This window comes from Tachysurus fulvidraco, chromosome 11 (genome assembly GCF_022655615.1).
Source record: "Tachysurus fulvidraco isolate hzauxx_2018 chromosome 11, HZAU_PFXX_2.0, whole genome shotgun sequence".
Taxonomy (NCBI): Eukaryota; Metazoa; Chordata; class Actinopteri; order Siluriformes; family Bagridae; genus Tachysurus; species Tachysurus fulvidraco.
The window spans coordinates 9,201,446-9,219,660 of NC_062528.1; the positions used below are offsets into that span (position 1 = coordinate 9,201,446).

Below are 18,215 nucleotides of genomic sequence, written 5' to 3' on the forward strand. Positions count from 1 at the left end.
GTGCTTGCACCTGCAAGTGATTGAACTGAATGTGATTGAATTTGACCTTGTCTAATGTACTCGTATGCCTGGTTTTATTTATTTGGGAAGCTATAGCATGTAATTGGTATAAACACATTATTGAGATGTGCATTGTGAGAAACTAAAGTTTATTACCTGAGTGTTTTTCCTTCACAGCAGAAAGGCTAATCTAAGCTAACTAAGCTCATGTAACGCTGTATGACTTGGTTGATTTAATCATCAAAAGAAAGCTTGAATTGCAATCTGTTACATTCTGATAGTATTGTCTGCAATTAAAGATTCATGTGCTGTAAGTTTTATTTAGCATAGGTTTTGTTTATGTTTGCTAAGTCAGATTAAACAAGGGATGTGTTGCCTCTTATACACAGCCGCCGCTCGTCCCCGCCCCTCCGTCACTCACCTACATACAAGTTTCCGTTGATCTCTCTGTGGTTCATCAATCGCGATGAAGTTGCCATAGTCATGTTCTGGAGGCACTGACAGTCTATTATATGCAGGATTGTGGTCTGGATTAACGTGTAGCAGTGAACAGGTTTATAAGTGTGCATTGAGGTAAGCTCTGGTGACTGTGTATACGCATGTGTTAATGACAGTGTTAACTAGGCCTTTGGGATAGATATCCAGCTAAAGCAGTTACTTACTATACACGTCAAGAGTTAAGAAGCTTTTGTGGTCATTTTAACAATTTATAACTGACGCAGTACATTTGGTGAAGCGTAAAACAACACAGAGCTAAAGACTTAAAGTAAGTTATCCTGGTTAGAGAAAGTGCGTAGTGTGCAAACAGAGCTGGATGAAAGACAACGCAGACGCACAAGACAGTGCACCGAAGAACGCACACACTATTATACATGCAGGAGGATTTTAAACAGAAAGAGGATTATTATAAACATTATGTAAACATACAACAGCATCACTCGGTGCCAGCGTTAAATAGTGAGGTGCAAATTGAGCATTGGGGTGAATGTGAAAAATCATCGTATACACAGTGTTTATATGAGAGGTGATGTAAACACAGATGTATATTGAATGCGTGTGTGTGTGTGCTTGTTTCTCTTTCTATTTCTATTTTCAGATATCGTCAATTTGAAGAATTATTAAGAAATTCCACAATAGAATAGGTTATTACCGCTAAGTATCTAAAAGCCGCGCCCCTTAAATCTAATTATGGCTGGCTTAACCGCGGTGTATTCAGTTCTAATCAGGTTATGAGTATGCTTTGCTAAATCACCATTTGTCAGTATTTCTGTGTTTACCAGTTTAGCACCATAGTTTACATTATTAGCAGTTTTATTTTAAACTTTCTTGCAAATAAAATGCTTCAAATAAATTAAATTTTGAAGACCTCTCCTGCCCAGACATCTTCAAGTAATTTTTTGGGTTTTCCATTGGCTTTACATCTGCATTCTGATTGGGCCATTTCAAAACCTTTGGACTTCTCCAGGAACCATTCCTTTATCGAATTTGATTTGTGATTTCGGTTGTTATCATCCTGGAAGGTGAAATTCCATACACATTATACTATTGACAACAATCTGGAAAGTAGATACTCTTTTTGCTTTAATAACAATGTGCTCTTCAGGTAGCATGGACTCCACATGTTTGTGAAAAGCTTATTATCCACTTTAGATCAAATAGAGTGGTCTGTATACATGCTTCGATTAGATATGAGGAAAATCTTTTGTACAAAGCAGTTAACGGTAATTATTGGAAATTTGCAAAAGTTTTAATAAGGACCTAAAATGGTACAGAATCTGGAATATTAAATCTTAATTATATTGAATATATTTGTTTTAAAAAAGTTTAACCTTCTGTCAGTTGCACATACAAAACACAGATTTTCAGTGTGATTGCAGACTTTTAGACCTCACTGTATGCAAGCATAAACTGGATTCAAAATATTTTTTATTGTGACACAAAAGATACATTTTTTGTGTGGCAGTAACATGAGCCCAGATTAGTCTGATTAAAATGATCAAGAATCTGATCGATTTTATACATTCTATATTGTCTTGGTTTCTGTTGTAAATACAATGTAAATAATGCACGTAATAATTATTACACATATTGTACAGACTACGGATGCACCAATCTTCTGATTCGATATCGATACCAGAGCTTGCCAGTATCGGCCGATACCGATCCGATATCTGTGTTTTTTTCTACCTTTTAAAACTAAAGAATGTATACAACTTGTTTAGTTATTAAGATTTATTTGTTTCTGGTAAAGAAATACAAAAATGCCCATTACTGGACTAAAAATGAAAACACAAGAAACCTAAAAAATGCAGTAGCAAACAGTACTTTTAACAGTTAGTGGTATAACAATCTAAACCATATATACTGCAATTATTAAATTCAATTATTTTCTGAAGAAAAGGCAATATTTTAAAGTGAATCTTAAATTATAACTCTTGAAACACAGTCCAAAATGTATAAACAGTAAGTTCAATGCAACATTTCAACATCCAATGGAACAACCATGTCTAAGTATATAGACATCACCAATTACAAAAACCTGTTTCAGGATTCGACCCCACTTCACCGCTTACCTTATCTGAATATGTTTATTTGCACAGCTATTCGCACTTCTGGTATGCTATGCAATGACAATAAAGTTGTGTCTCTCTATCTAAGCTATAAAATATTCCTCAGGGAATGTTTAGTATTAAATGAATCAATATTTCATCATGAACAATATGGTGACATCAAAAATATCATTCAAGTTTATGAATAACATTTGCAGTATATGGTTTTAAATAATGCAAATGCTTACATGTCCTTCTTTTTCTCACAAACACACACCTACATCCACACGTACTGGAGCCACTTGGTCTACACAGGGGAACTCTTGCCATTGTTTCACGGAATCATTCCCAGAAACCGAATTAGCATAGAACACCTTGGGGCGAATTTACCAGGTTGGGGGTCCATCCTGCCATTATGTCTGTCCCATTTGATAGTCTGGCCATTATACACTACAAAGAAGTGCATGGGGTATAAGTAGGGTTAGATCTAGAGGAGAAGATCTTGGGGAAGAGACTGTGCCATCTGATCTCAAGGAAGGCTCCAGATCTGATCTTGTTTTTGCTCAAACGCAGTTAAAAATCATACTTAGAGGGTCTGTTCATTTCACTGCTTCTGTAAGTTTTTGCATTTTACCCGTTGCTCATTTTCTTAAATTTTTTTCCTTCAATGTTGTCTATAAGCCTTAATTCATGAATATTTTAATGTGTGTGTGTTTTCTTTTTTAAGTATTCAGCAGTTATTGAAATGACACTAAATTAAACTATTTCAGTAATTCATTTATTACAAATGTGGGTTACATTAATTCATTCATTTCTTTGAATTCTTATATACAGTTATAAATCTTTTTATCTGCTGCAATAGGCTTCTTCTTCAATGCATGCTAGAGCACTCTTGGAATATTTCTGCACTTTATATTTCAAGTTCTATCACTGTTTTAAAAAAATATTACTTGGCCATTTTCTGTTCAAGTAAATTATCTAAAGATCAAGGTTGTTACTGTGTGGGTGATGTGTTTACCAAAAGCAGAGCAAAATAGGTTAGTGACCGTATGTTTACTGTAAGTAAACACTGTGAGACTAAGAGCAAATTCGGAACACCATTGAATCAAAAAGTTCAATATCAGACCAATGAATTTTTATGTTAACTGTGTGCCAGATTGTACAGTTTGCAATTGTGCAAGCAAATTGTGCATATTTTCTTACAGTAACTTTCTCATAGAAGGGCAAAAACACACCAGTCATGTTACATGTATTTTAATGTTTATTAAATATATATTGAATCTATAGAATTAAACAGTCTTTCAATTATAGACACTTATTTACATGCCTACGGTGATTATTTTTATTCTATATATTTTATATTGCTACCCTGTTGCTTTGCTGTCTTATTGACTCAATTGATTGTCAGTACTGAATCAACATACAAAAGTTGTTATATTGTTTATGCAATTAAAAACATTATTGTGTGATTTATCGTCACCAGCGATGTAATTATTGTTGAAAAAGTAATAGGATTTATTTGATTTACATTTGCCTATCTGCCTATTGTATCTCACATATCACATACTATTGTGAAACCTACATGTTAATACATTTTTGCTTATGGCAGATGTTTTCAATGCAGTCAGATTGCTCAAAGTGGATAATCATTAACGAGAGGATGAGCGCAGTTGGGTTTAAAAAGGCATTTCTGCTTTATATCTTAGCAGTGGTGATAGACTTCATCATGGTGGTCAGTCAGGTCCACATAAGGAGAAGGCTGCTGTTAGCCAGTTTCCTGTTTCTCTCTGTCTATGGACAAACTTCAGGACCGTAAGTACAACTTTACATTGTTGTAATGAACTCTGACAGATTGCAGCGGCACTGTGTAAATTATACTCCTATTTTATAAAGTTGTATAAAGTTTTTAAAAATAATTCCTTTTTTTATTGTATTTGCATTTTGGATTCGAAAATGTATAATAAAAAGTAACTAAGATTGATCTAGTGAGCAGAACAGCTGAAAAGAACCAACAACAGGTAACAAGCTACAGGGCTCCAGCAATCAGTGAGAACAGGGAGTGTGTAGCAACACACACACAAACATCTATAATGAAACACGTGTAAATGAATATAATTTAACATTTTTTAAAAAACATTTTTAGAACAGATTCTCTAAACATTCCAGGTAGCAAAGAAATACATACTTTAAATAAATGCTTTATTCAAATTGATGACTGTCTTCCACCACCAACACTGCTGGAGCATTAACAATAGAAGATCAATGAGACTAATCAACTTTTAACTCCAAGGCATTTGACTCAGCACCCACAATTATGCCCCTAGGGTCTTACACAACAACACCATTGTAAATTGGTACTCATGTCAGTATATATTATTATATAAAATGGCAAAATGGTTAATGCTTTTCAGATGTTTTAGACAGTCATGCTGTGTGATATCATTTTCTCTCATAAATTGAAGTTAGTTTGGATGCATGATATTATATAATGGTGAATGTTTAAACATCTTACCCAGATCTTACACAGCAATAACAATGATTGCAAACTGCAGATAGGTACTTAGGTCAGTGTACCTTAAGGCACTTTGTGTATACTTTTGCAACAGTATTGATTGTTGAACTGAGTTTGGATAGGTTAGAGTTTGCTCAAACTGTTGATGTAATATTTGGCTCCAATCGTTTAGTTAAACTGCCTCCATTTTTCGCAGATTACATTTTAACATACTGAAAGTTATCATAAACCCTCTCTTTTGTCTTTAGATATTTTATGGTCACGTTTCCTGCAGTAATCGAGTCTGGCTCTCAAGTAATATTCTGTGCGAGTCTTCTGAAGCCTAATGAGACTCTGCAAATGGACGTATATCTGGTTCATGACAACCAGAGCAGAACTCTTTTACACGAGACAGTGGAAAAGGACTTTCACTTCTGCTCTCATTTTGAGGTCAGCAATTGCATCTTTACATTTTCTTAACTGAAGAATGTAGAAAACTGACCATCACAACCAAGTGTTTTTTGAACATTTGAAGGGCTTCCTTCAGTTCAATGAGGCTGTTGGAATTTGGCCATTTAGTCACATGCGCATTTGTGAGCTTGGGCTCTGAACCAATTTTTCTTGGCAACACTTTGGGTTGTGATGGGCAGGTAAATACACACACACACACACACACACACACACACACACACACACACACACACACACAGAGAGAGACAGAGACACACACAAATGATATTGGTCATGATTGAGGTGATGGTTTAACATGGAACACATCTTCACAGGCTCCACAGGTTGAAGGTGAATCAGTGCAAGACATCAAAGTAGAAGTCAAAGGGGAAAGTTTTAAGATGACAGATAAAAGGAAAGTGATGTTTAAATCCTACGGCACATTGACTTTTATCCAGACTGATAAACCCATCTACAATCCAGGACAAACAGGTGATTCATATGTGCAATATGGCTAAAAATGCTAAAATATTAACTGTAAAAAGGTTATTTATCATACAGCTCAGAACATCACTCTTCTCTTGTTTGACTTAACAGTGAATTTCAGAGTTGTCTCTATGGATTCTCATTTAATCCCACTTAAACTAAAGGTAAGAGGAGTGTTTCATAGTCAGTTTACAAAACAACAGACCAGTGTTCTGTTGCTAAAAGATTAAACCGTAGATTTCTTGCGTGTAACGTTTTGGATCGCATTGTCGTAATGTGTTGAATTTAACATGGTTTGATAGTTTTATCATTGAAATTACAAAATATTAAGCGCTGTCTTTTACTCCACAGTACAGCACGGTGTATCTTCAGGTAATGTGGAATCCTACTCAACATTACATATTTAATGACACCTTTGTTCATTAATATGGTTTTATCTCTAAGCGTTTCTTATAAGTATATCTTTTGTGGAAACAAACAGGATAATAATGGTAACAGGATTGGCCAGTGGACAAATGTGTCTTCGTCAGGTCTGATACTGCAGCTTTCTCATGAGCTAAATGCTGAAGCTCCAGAGGGACATTATCTGTTAATTGCTGACATTGGAGACAGGTCGATCAGACACCAGTTTAAAGTGGAAAAGTATGGTAAGAGACATTAACTAGTAACAGTGGATGGTTTTATTTTTTGCTTATAGAAATGTAAGCATACTTAAAAATCACTATAATAACAAACTGGATCTGATTTTTAGTTTTACCCAAGTTTGAGGTTACATTAAAAGCACCAGAAGAACACAGCATTGGTGACGAGGAAGTGAAGCTAGAGGTTTGTGGAAAGTAAGTTTAATTTTTTTTCTCAAAAACTAGGGAAAAACTGGCTTGAAATTTTAGATTTATTAAAAGTGTTCACATATTATCTAACACATGAGTATCTAGCACATGTGTATATGATATTTATCCTTCATGCTGTATGTCATACATCAGATTTATGTGTATTGTATTAAAACCTTATGAAATAAAGGTACACTTATGGACAGCCAGTGCCTGGTGAAGCAGTGGTGCAGGTGTGCCGGCGATTTAGGCAGCATTATTATGTGCCATTGATGATTTCACCCTGTCTGAGTGAAACAGTGAAGGTATATGTGTTACACTCTATTAAGAATCATTTCTCTCAATCTTTATTGATAATAATTCACACCATTTGTTATTGGGTTTTTTTATAGATAGGTCAGACTGGCTGTGCATTTTCCCTCATCAATGTGACCACTTTCTTGAATACTGAATTTGAAAATAGACTTGAGGATCAACTTCAATTTACTGTTACATTTAAAGAGGAAGGAACGGGTGAGTCAGTAACAGAGCTCTAAAAACAAAGATAAGCATGAAGCCAGATCTATTAACAGACTGATTCCTTAAGTTATACTTTATGCCCATTAATAAACTTAAACAAAACTTTTGTTTGTATTTCATTATAACATACTGCATTTTGTTTCTTTTTGCTTAGATACTTCCATTGTGAAATCTGAAAAAATAAGACTCTCTTTCCAAATTGGTAAAGTGGAAATCCTTGATTCACCAAAAAACTTTGAGAGAGAAAAAGCTATAGAAGGAAAAGTATGTCTGTTATGAATTTTTATTTATTTATTTTACTGGTTTTATGTTTGACACTATCTTGACAGTTCTATTCTCTGATCAACAGATTAAAGTTACTACCTTCAGTGGAACACCAATTCCTAACAAGAGGGTGTATCTTTCAGAAGGTCAACAATGGGCTCCAACATTACTACTCAATCTTACTACAGATAGTAATGGCTTGGCAGACTTCTCAGTCCCTTCACCTGAACATCCTAAAACAGAGATATTATTGAGGGTATGTTATGACAAAATACCGCAAAAAAAAAGGAAATAAAAGAACAAGAAACCAATTTTTAGTAGACCATCATGTGGTAAAGCAAACATTTGTGGTTATTATTGTTCTTGTGTTATTGTTATCTAGGCAAGTGTCTATCCAGAGGAAAAATACCACCAATACAAAACACCATTCTTTTCAACTGCGGACACACGTATACATCTGCTCCAACCTGCTACACCTTACAGTCCAGTGTTCAGTGAACTGTCAATAGAGAGCTCAGAAGAACCATTTAAATGTGGTGCTGAAATTCCCATAACAATTAACTACTATATTATTGGGGAAACTTCTGAAAGTTACAATATTGATCTTATATACATGGTAAGTTCCTTGTATACTTTGCATACACAAATTGTATGATGCACTACTTTCTGCCACCTGCATTAGTGCATCTAACTTGCAGTAACTCCATATATAATGCACTGGAAAATTATTATATTTTTTTCTCTCTCTGGTCAGGTCTTGTCTAAAGGACTCATAGTCCATCATGGGCATGAGACAGTTGAAGTGGAAGCATCTACAGATACCAGAAAAGGAAAAATCTCATTTAAATTATCTGTTCTTGCTGAGCTGGCTCCTGTAGTGCAGGTTGTGGCGTACTCTGTCCTGCCCAGTGAGAACGTCATTGCAGCTAGTAAGAACTTTGATGTTGAAAAGTGTTTCGGAAATAAGGTAATGCTAGCACCTTCATTGTGAACATTTTATGTTCATTCAACAAGTCTGTTTTCCCTAATATGAGCAATGAAATTGCTAAAACTGTATGAACTTTCTTTCATCATGACCTGCAGGTTTCGCTACAGTTCTCTCCCTCTAAAGCAGTTCCAGGTGAGAAGAACACTCTTGGGGTCTCAGCTCATCCGGGTTCACTTTGTGGCCTCAGTGCTGTAGATCAGAGTGTGTTCATCTTGGAATCTGGAAACCGCCTAAACGCTGACAAGGTGAAATTAGGATGTACTTGTGCTGTCTAATTTGTAATGTGTAATTTTAACATAACCTTCAGGAACTATTTGTCTAGGCTAAAAAATCCTGAAAGTCTCAGCAGTTGTTATGCACATACTGTACTTAATTTCAATGATGAGAAATAAGTCTGGACTGACATGTCCAGTGTTTTATCTGGTATTCAATGTGTGAATAAAATGGCCCTCAAGTCTTGTCCTTCATGTTAATAAAATCTTCTATGTATTAAGCTTACATATACAGTTCACAAAATGAACTGTCCGTGTGTATTTTATGAGATATACATGAAAATATATGAAATCTTTTAATCAAAATATATATGTCAAAATATTTTATTAAAAGTTATTTTTGATTATATGTTCTGTAGATATTTAACTTGTTGCCAGTGACCTTGGTATCGGATTATTCATATACAGTTGAAGATGAGCTGGAGTGCTTGCACGTTCGACCCCAGCGAGATGTGCGGGTTGATCATGTTTACAATACATTAAAGGTAACTGAATGGACGGTTGTAAAACGTTGAATGCTTGAATAATATTAAATTGAAATTAAATCGATTTGTTAAAAACAAATCTAGAATAAAAATGCCATGTGTATTTTGTTTAACATTGTTTGAAGTGCTTTTGGTTATGCTATATGCTATTAAGCTATAATGTATTGTCACCTGACAGGGAGTGGGGCTGAAGATGGCAACAAATTTGGCTGTTAGACAACCTCGTTGTTTGGTGTACAAAGGCGTGCAGTTTCATCGTGAACATGTATATGGTACATCCAGGACTTTTCATATATTATTGTTCGATAAATTTCTCATTCCTGTAATTAGGTTATAACTTCCAAAAAATAGAATGTTTCTTATGGATAAACTGTTATCCATAATATTGATATGCACATAAAAGCTTCATATATACAGTGTTCTCATAGATATACCAGCTGTTGTATGTGTTTTGTTAATTGTTCATATTTTTGCTGATTTGTAGTTGCATACAGGACAAATGTTCATGCTTTTGGTCAACCAATGGCATTAGCAGATTATCATCAAGGCTTTGAACCCATCGAGACAGTTCGTAAATTCTTTCCAGAAACTTGGATATGGCAACTTCTTGAAGTTGGGTTAGTGAATTAAAATATTTCAATTTTGTTTTACTTTTTGTATGTTTGTGTACTATACTGCTTTGAAATCAAATTAACTATAATACAGGATATATTTCTATATATGTAACTTTTTCTCCACAGAGACTCTGGATCAGCACAGCTTCCGCTCACTGTTCCTGACACCATCACCACCTGGGAGACTGAGGCTTTCTGCTTGTCCTCTATAGGTCTGGGTCTCGCTCCTCCTGTTCAGCTCACTGTGTTTCAGCCCTTCTTCCTGGAGCTCTCTTTGCCTTACTCCATTATCCGGGGAGAGGTTTTTGAGTTGAAGGCCACTGTCTTCAATTATCTTTCCAAATGCATTATGGTATTTTATTTCTTATTTTATTTCTGAGATTAGGTCTTTACAAGTATTGTGACGTTTGAGATGCACAGTAAAGTAATCACCTGTGTCTCATTGACAGGTTAAAGTGACTCCAGCCCCTTCCTCAGACTACACTCTGGAAAAATCTTCTGATGGTGAATATTCATCCTGTCTGTGTGCAAATGGAAGAAAGACCCTCAAATGGACTCTGATTCCCTCTGTGCTTGGTGAGACTTCAAACATCTTCAGCTTGTGACATGTATGTCTCATATTATTGCATTATATTGTGGAGAACTGATGAGCTACTTGTTACTCTTCAGGAGTCTTGAACGTGACAGTGAGTGCAGAGGCAGAACAATCCCAGACTGTGTGTGATAATGAGATCGTGAGTGTTCCAGAGAGAGGCCGTATTGACACAGTTACACGAAGCCTCATTGTAAAGGTCGGTGACTTAAAAATGATCTAATCGGGAAATATATGCTTAATGTAATTGTTTCTAAGATTTTTGTAACACTTTATACTCATATAGGCTGAAGGAACTGAAAAGACAAAGAGCCAAAGCTGGTTATTATGTCCACAAGGTTAGACTTAGACATGTAAACTTCTGATTTATTTCTAATTGTTCACACTCGTGTAAAACCAGTGCCACCAGTATCACTAGGTCAATATAGAAATCTGTTTCCTTTTGTATATAGGTAACAGTGTTTCAGAGGAATTGGAGCTGACTCTTCCTGAGGATGTAATAAAGGGATCAGCACGAGCTTCTGTTTCAGTGCTTGGTAAGAAAGGAAACATTAAAAATTCATTATTGTCAGTAGTGGAAAAAACAAGAAAGAAAAATGACAAGATAAAACAAATAGTAGAAAGGTATATACAATAATAGACATCCTCCTGAATCTCACTCATTACAGTTGGATTGGTTATCTTTATACATTTCAAAAAGCTTAAACAATTAGCAAATCATCATTTATTTAGGGAATGCAGCTATGCACACCTTTTGATTTGCAACTGGCAACCATTTTGATTAAAATATTTCTCCATGAGTGTCTTGCAGTAATATCTTCGTAAAAAAATATTGCATTGGCTATATTAGATTGTCTACCACTCTGAAAACACTCTAATCGAATTAAAGGAATCTATATTAAAGGGATGACATTCCATAAAGCCAGCAAGCCTTTAATAGTGCAGACTTGCACAATGCAGTTCACTATAGAATTTACTTAATCAGGTCTGATATATTATGATGGCTAAATTTATAAACATCTCTGAGGGTTTCATAGATAGGAATGACTTGGTATTTGTTAATGACATCCACTGATTTTAGGGAATCCCAATTGACCCATTTGGTTCAAGCTACAGATTTCCAGTTTTTCACTGTTTGCCGTGTGCTCGACCGCATGATCGATTTACATATTTGAGAAAACCATGCAAATGAATTCACCATATAACTGAAACAAAAATCTCCAGTTCATGTTGTGGATTGAATGAGGTTGAAGGAGAGGTGTCTCTTCTCCTAATGCCTCTTGCATCTGCATATTTGGGCATCATCTTATTAAAGCGCAGGAGAAAATGTACACCCTGTTTTGGATAAAGCTAACATGACATCATACATTTTGCAACCTATAATGTGTTTGCTTTAATATTCGTCTGTATGATGCATGCATTATGGCCATAAAGCTCGTTGTCTCAGATGTGTATAATCAGCTTCTGTTTCAGTAAGGTAGCCTGAATACCATCCTGTACTTGCCACTGCTGAGCTTCATTACTGCATTGCTCTCAGATCTTCAGGAAGCTCAGTTGGCAAGCTAAAGTGATCTCATTAATGTTCTGAAGACAATAAGAAGCCGCCACAGACAGAACAGGGTCTATCTCTTTAAGCAAGACAGCTGAACTATCTTTATTGTCCCAAAAGTAACTGCTCTGGTAGTACAGAACATAAGACAGCAAAACATTAGTGATATCTTGTAGTGTCTTAAAGAATTTTTGATTTTCATTTCTCTGGTATACGTGTTTGTTTTAAATTGTTTATTTATTTTTTTTGTCAGGCAAAGCAATGTATTTTTTCTGAATAAAGGAAAGAATGGTTTTATATATATATGTCTAGCAGTACACAGTGTGTACTGACTATGTATGAACACATCGCACCCTTTCCACATTTTCCACATTTGCACATTTCAATGATGCTGAGCATTTTGCACATTTTTTCTAACCTGTCTGTAAACTGTTCTATTTATGTTTATGTTATGTTACTACTGTATGTAAATGGTTCTGCAATGTCTGGAGCTCACTCCCAAGAATTTCACTCACCAAGGCACATGTGCCGTGGTGATGTGACAATAAAGGTGACTTGACTTGACTTGACTTGACTTGACTTGAATATTAAAAAAAGTTCTTTTGTAGGAGACATACTTGGCCGTGCATTAAAAAATCTCAATGGACTACTAAAGATGCCATATGGCTGTGGAGAACAAAACATGGCCCTTCTCGCCCCAAATATCTACATTCTTCAGTATCTAGAGAACACTGAGCAGCTCACCACAGATATCCGTGAGAAGGCTACCGGTTTCCTTAAGAGTGGTCAGTGAAGTTATATTTTATCTTTATAATCTTACAGGTCAACACTAGTCAACCTAAATAGATATTTGCTGAAAAAATAAGAATCAATCATTTGTCTTTACACAGGATACCAGAGGCAGCTAAACTATAAGCATTTTAGTGGTGGTTATAGCACATTTGGAAGTGGAGAGGAGAACACATGGTAAGAATTTTTATATGGCACACTGGAAGCATTAATGATGTTCAAAATGTTTTAAAAAACACAAAGCTTCTGAATTATGAATATCATGATAACTGTTATACAAGGGTTTTTTTTTAACGAGACACAAATTTCCACCACCAGGTTAACAGCTTTTGTATTGAGGACCTTTGGCAAAGCACAAAGTTACATCTTTATTGATCCAGAAATCATTAAAAGTGCAAAACAGTGGCTCACAAATATGCAGAGAACAGATGGCTGTTTTACACAACAGGGAAATCTGTTCAATAAAAGAATGAAGGTATGAATGGTTAAGGCTCTCCATACTAGAAAACATATTTATGTATACATGTACAAAATTTTATAAGTGCATCATTTTCATGTATTACAGGGTGGTGTAAATGATGAAGTGACCATTACTGCATACATCACTACAGCATTCCTTGAATTGGGCCTTACAGTGCAAGTAAGAGCATGATGCAGTTTTACGATTGCTTTTAAATGACACATAACTCTATAGGCAAAAGAGTCATAATAAAATGAATAAAACTGAAAGTTTTCTGGAAATCTGCCAAAAGATTGCTGTTCTTATATACCATTAAATATGTTTTGATTGCAGGATCCTGTTGTTAATAAAGGGCTGTTATGCCTAAAATCTTCTATTGGTAACCTGACAAACACCTACACCACTGCGCTCTTGGCTTACACTTTCAGTCTGGCTGGAGAGAATGAAACTCGAGAGCAGCTACTAAAAGAGTTAAATAGTATTGCTATTACAGGAGGTATGAGAGCGTTCAAGTATTTTGCACTATAAAAATGTATTACAATTAATATGTTGCTATTGTTGGAGGTGAGGAATGAGTAGAATAATTTGTAAAATTTTAATAGTATCATCCTTTGTATCCAAAGATAGCCGTCAAGATAGTTTTAGTGTGTAACTAAAGCTATGTCGGTTGCTTAAAGTGAGGACATAATAGGATTATACAAATTTACATTATGGTAGTGACAATTGAAAGACTTAGACACATGGGATGTACAAAAAGAGTAATTTATTGATGTGACAGCTGAGACAATGTCTCTAGAATGTAGCATTATACAGATATTCATATCTTACAGCTTCTAGGTATAAATCTGGCTGTCTAGCAAGCAAGTGATCTGTTCTTCAAGCTTATATGATATTTTGACAGTGTGAATCGTGCTTGAGGTACAAAGGACAAGATGAATGCCACCTTTGAGCATGCAGAGCCAAAAAGTCAGTCTTGATTATCTTCTTTTATTTTAGATGGTCGTCTTCACTGGTCTCAGTCAGCATTAGATGATTCCAGCTCATTGTCAGTGGAAATCAGTTCCTACGTGCTCCTAGCTGTTCTCAGTACAGGTCACCTCACTGCTGCAGATTTGGGCTATGCTAATAGGATAGTCAGCTGGCTCGTGAAGCAGCAAAATCCCTATGGAGGCTTTTCATCCACCCAGGTACTTGATTCATTTGCATTCTTTTATATTATTTCACTTCCAGCTTCACTGTCTCAAATTTTAACTTGCAACAACCAGCTCATAAAACTTGCATGCTCATGAAAACTAAAATGTAGGCCAAAAACCATTGGGTTCACACTAAATATTAAGAATTCACTGCTAAATTTTAAGCATAGCAGTGACTGTAGAGTTAAAACACTTTTAGAAATCTAGGTCTTCCACAAGGTGCTTATCTGTGGCCTAAAATTGTTATTTTCTTCTTGTAAATGTTAGAAACTTGGACTTGGTCATTTTACTGATCATGTTTTATATTAAGTCTGTTATCATTGCTGAAGTTTTGATTAAATACAAGTATCTTCTAGCTTTTTCTGTTCTATTCAGATCGGGTTTAACGTTTTGTTTGGTATCTCACTATACCAAGGTTTTTATAGTTATCCAATAATCTGAATTGTTGATCTTTTTTCTTATTGATTTAGGGGTAGGCCCTTCCTTTTTTTAATATAATTATTTTCCTCCTCCAATCAGGACACAGTCGTGGCCCTCCAAGCTCTGGCTCTGTACTCCACTAAAGTGTTCAGCTCAGAAGGCTCTAGCACAGTAACTGTAAAGTCTGCAGATGGACACAGTCACAACTTTGATGTGAATCAGAACAACAAGTTACTGTACCAAGAAAGATCATTGCAGGATGTTCCTGGTAAATACAGCATTGATGTGAAGGGCTCCACCTGTGTATCAGTGCAGGTCAGTGCATATTTGTCATGATAAATGCTTTATCAATCTTGCTGTCCTGACATACTGTACCTGTTTGTCTTTCACATTATTAATCTTAACTCAGAATTTTTACCAAAGTTTTTCTCATTCATTCATTCTTACTCAAGATGTTGTCCATTTAAAAGCACACTGAATTACCTTTGTATATTTGGAGTGAACAAATTCACTTGCCTTGCCATCTGCATGCCATTAAAAATGAAATTAGTGACTGACATACATAATGCAGACATATTTTCTGTTTATTACCTGCTTTGACTTTTTTTTTTATCCTCATTTACAGACAGCACTTTTCTACAATATCCCTACACCTACTGAAATCAGTACACTGAGCATCATGGCTAAGACCGAAGGAAACTGCACAAAATCATTTGGCCACACTTTGACAATCACATTCTCTGTCGTGTAAGTATAAATACATGCTAAATCCTTGAAATCATATAAAAGATTCCTCAGGTCATTTAGAAACCGATTTTAAGTACAATTCTATGTATAGTCATTCAAATTTACCTTAAATTACTTCAAATTATATCAAATAAAAATAGATATACACTTAGCAGTGTTATGCTTGCATTAGAAGTGTACATAAAATCGGTTTCTAAATCACCTGAGGAAATTTTTATATTTATATAATAACAATTTCTTTTAGCATTTTATTACGTTTACATCATCATGGTGATTCCATCTCCATTTCGTCTACATTACAGGAAATCATGTGGGAAATGCTCAAACTTCTGAAACTTCTGCCACTGAATTTGTTTTATCGCTTCTTCAAAAATTTAAGGATTTAGCAGTATAAAGAGTGAACAGTTCATTTTCAAGTGTTTCACCATATTTTATTGAATTACCATGTATATTTCAGAGATACAGTATTTTAAAAGAATTTATCGAGTAGTCCAGCAGAATTTGCTTCCATTTTACCACTAGGACAATGCTTATTATTTGCTATTATTGTTGGTTACTGGGCTATTATTGGTCCTTATTTGTCATTGATGTTTATTACAGTAATTGATACCTAGTTTTTGTTGTTGTCTGTCTTCAATTTGCAGATATGATGGTGAACTAAACAGCACTAACATGATCATAGTGGACATAAAACTCCTATCAGGGTTCACAGCTGATCCTGGTGAAGTAAGGAGTTTTAAAAAAGCTAGCATGTTTTGTGTGTCTGTGCTTGCCATTGCCTTTTATATATGTGGTTAAAATGTAATTTAATAATGCAGAGTAACCTTTGTGTTGTTTTCTTAGCTGAAAAATCAGATTTTGGTGGAACGAGTTGATTCCAAGGATGACCATATTATCATGTATATAAACGAGGTAAGATGAAAATGTGGTCTGACCTGTAGAGAACGTTATTCTTTACCTAACTGTATTGTACCTGTATATGTATTCCGAGAATGTATGTTTTATTTATTACACACAAAATAAGATACGATGGACTGTGTTTATGATAAAACATCTGGTCTATCTCTAACAGCTCCAAAGGAATATTCCTGCCAACTATTATCTACACATTAAACAAGCGATGCCTGTCAAGAATCTCAAGCCAGCTGTGATCAAAGTTTATGATTACTACCAAACAAGTAAGATTCTCCTGGGTTGTGTGATTTAAACATTGTTATTGTGACTACATTGCTTTCACTTACTGATTCTTTTATTTAGATGACCAGTCTGAGACGGAGTACACCTCCACCTGTGCATAAGCTTCCAGATCTGCATTAAAGATTCAGAAAAGCGGAATGGATATCTTCTGTGTGCTATGTTTTTCCTGTAAAAAACAAACAATCATATTGATATGCTTGTCCTCTTGTTAGTAAAGCTGAATTTTCTTGCATCCAAACAAATGTATACAGTGCCTTGCATAGATTTCATCTTCCCTGAAATTTTGTCTTGCTAATGAAATGAACTTATGAGCTTTCTATGGTCGTTCTAACATATTCAGGGTCTTAGTCTAGCTTTAGCAGTGTGTTTAAGGCCATTTTCCTATCCACATTTGTTCTGGGGTTGCTGCTGTAAAAATGATTTATGGGTATAATTTCTGGTGGAAATAGCAGCACAGTGTTGACTGGGCAGCATGGGTTTAGCTGATGACTTATTTTTTAACGTTCAAAAATTGTTTTAAGCTGTAGTTGTTAGATCACGATGCTAGGACTTTTCTTTGTATCTAAGTATTGAGACACATTTTAAATAAAATGAGGTAATAATTACTGTAGATTCGGACGTCTGACAATGTTTTCTGCATTTAATTTAAATGTCAGTTATCACTGAAAATTTGGAGGCATCATCTGGATGCAATAGCATGATTTTGTTATCAAAATAATAATAATAATAATAATAATAATACTTATCCAAAATCATAAACAGGGAACAGTTATGGATCATATATACATTAGCACAAATATACTTGCAAAACTCACCGGCAGTGAGCTGCTATACAGAGAATTGGGTCAAACAAGAACTTCAGGCTAGCAAGACAGAAAACGCAAGGGAAGGACCATTGGCTGGTGCGCTATTGGCCTCCGTCAGGAGAGGCGGCTAGTGCAGTTTTTCAAAATGCTCAATATCAAAGCATACTGTAGGCAATGGCCATTTTACATTTACGGCATTTGGCAGACACCCTTATCCAGAGCGACGTACAAGTGCTTTTAAGTCTCTATCTTTGAATACATTAACTCTGGTTCACTAGGTTACAGACTTGAGATACCATGAGCCTAAAACACTGTTCAGAGTTTTTTTTTTTTGTTGTTGTTGTTGTTTAAATATACACATACAACAAATGGGAAAAGTGCTAGTTCAAGTATTTGAAGAAGTAGGTCTTCAAACGGTTTGTCTGGTCAGCTGTCTGGCTGCTCAAGCTATTCAAACATTCAGCTGTCTGGACCCCTAGGGAAAGTTCAAAAGAGTCTTGTTGTATACTGTACC

At 35.3% G+C, this 18,215-nt stretch overlaps 1 protein-coding gene across 2 annotated transcripts; it reads left to right on the top strand.

Moving 5' to 3' along the window:
• The first annotated feature begins 4,255 nt into the window (after nt 1-4,255).
• LOC113661230 (alpha-2-macroglobulin-like) lies at nt 4,256-17,505 on the top strand. Of its 2 annotated transcripts, none has more exons than XR_007144433.1 (34): nt 4,256-4,361; nt 5,310-5,490; nt 5,826-5,982; nt 6,088-6,140; nt 6,328-6,348; nt 6,458-6,623; nt 6,728-6,812; nt 6,997-7,111; nt 7,199-7,319; nt 7,480-7,589; nt 7,675-7,845; nt 7,972-8,205; nt 8,344-8,556; nt 8,673-8,822; nt 9,209-9,334; nt 9,513-9,606; nt 9,819-9,951; nt 10,075-10,300; nt 10,398-10,524; nt 10,618-10,739; nt 10,827-10,878; nt 10,993-11,076; nt 12,698-12,874; nt 12,980-13,055; nt 13,197-13,353; nt 13,444-13,518; nt 13,672-13,834; nt 14,335-14,525; nt 15,051-15,266; nt 15,577-15,698; nt 16,001-16,424; nt 16,542-16,610; nt 16,771-16,876; nt 16,956-17,505. XR_007144433.1 is itself a non-coding variant. In XM_027175246.2 (34 exons), exons 1-34 carry the CDS (start codon nt 4,276-4,278, stop codon nt 16,994-16,996), a joined length of 4,302 nt encoding a protein of 1,433 aa, XP_027031047.2. In that variant the 5' UTR covers nt 4,256-4,275; the 3' UTR covers nt 16,997-17,505. The 2 variants fall into 2 exon arrangements, 1 of the variants encoding a protein (XP_027031047.2); XM_027175246.2 differs by having other exon boundaries at nt 16,343-16,424.
• Nucleotides 17,506-18,215: the final 710 nt, after the last annotated feature.

Coding starts and splice junctions, on each gene's coding strand:
- LOC113661230 (XM_027175246.2), top strand. CDS start 4,276: ATGGTGGTCAGTCAGGTCCACATAAGGAGAAGGCTGCTGTTAGCCAGT. Junction 8,823..9,208: donor ACCGCCTAAACGCTGACAAG/GTGAAATTAGGA, acceptor TATGTTCTGTAG/ATATTTAACTTGTTGCCAGT. Junction 16,425..16,541: donor TCACAGCTGATCCTGGTGAA/GTAAGGAGTTTT, acceptor TTGTTTTCTTAG/CTGAAAAATCAGATTTTGGT.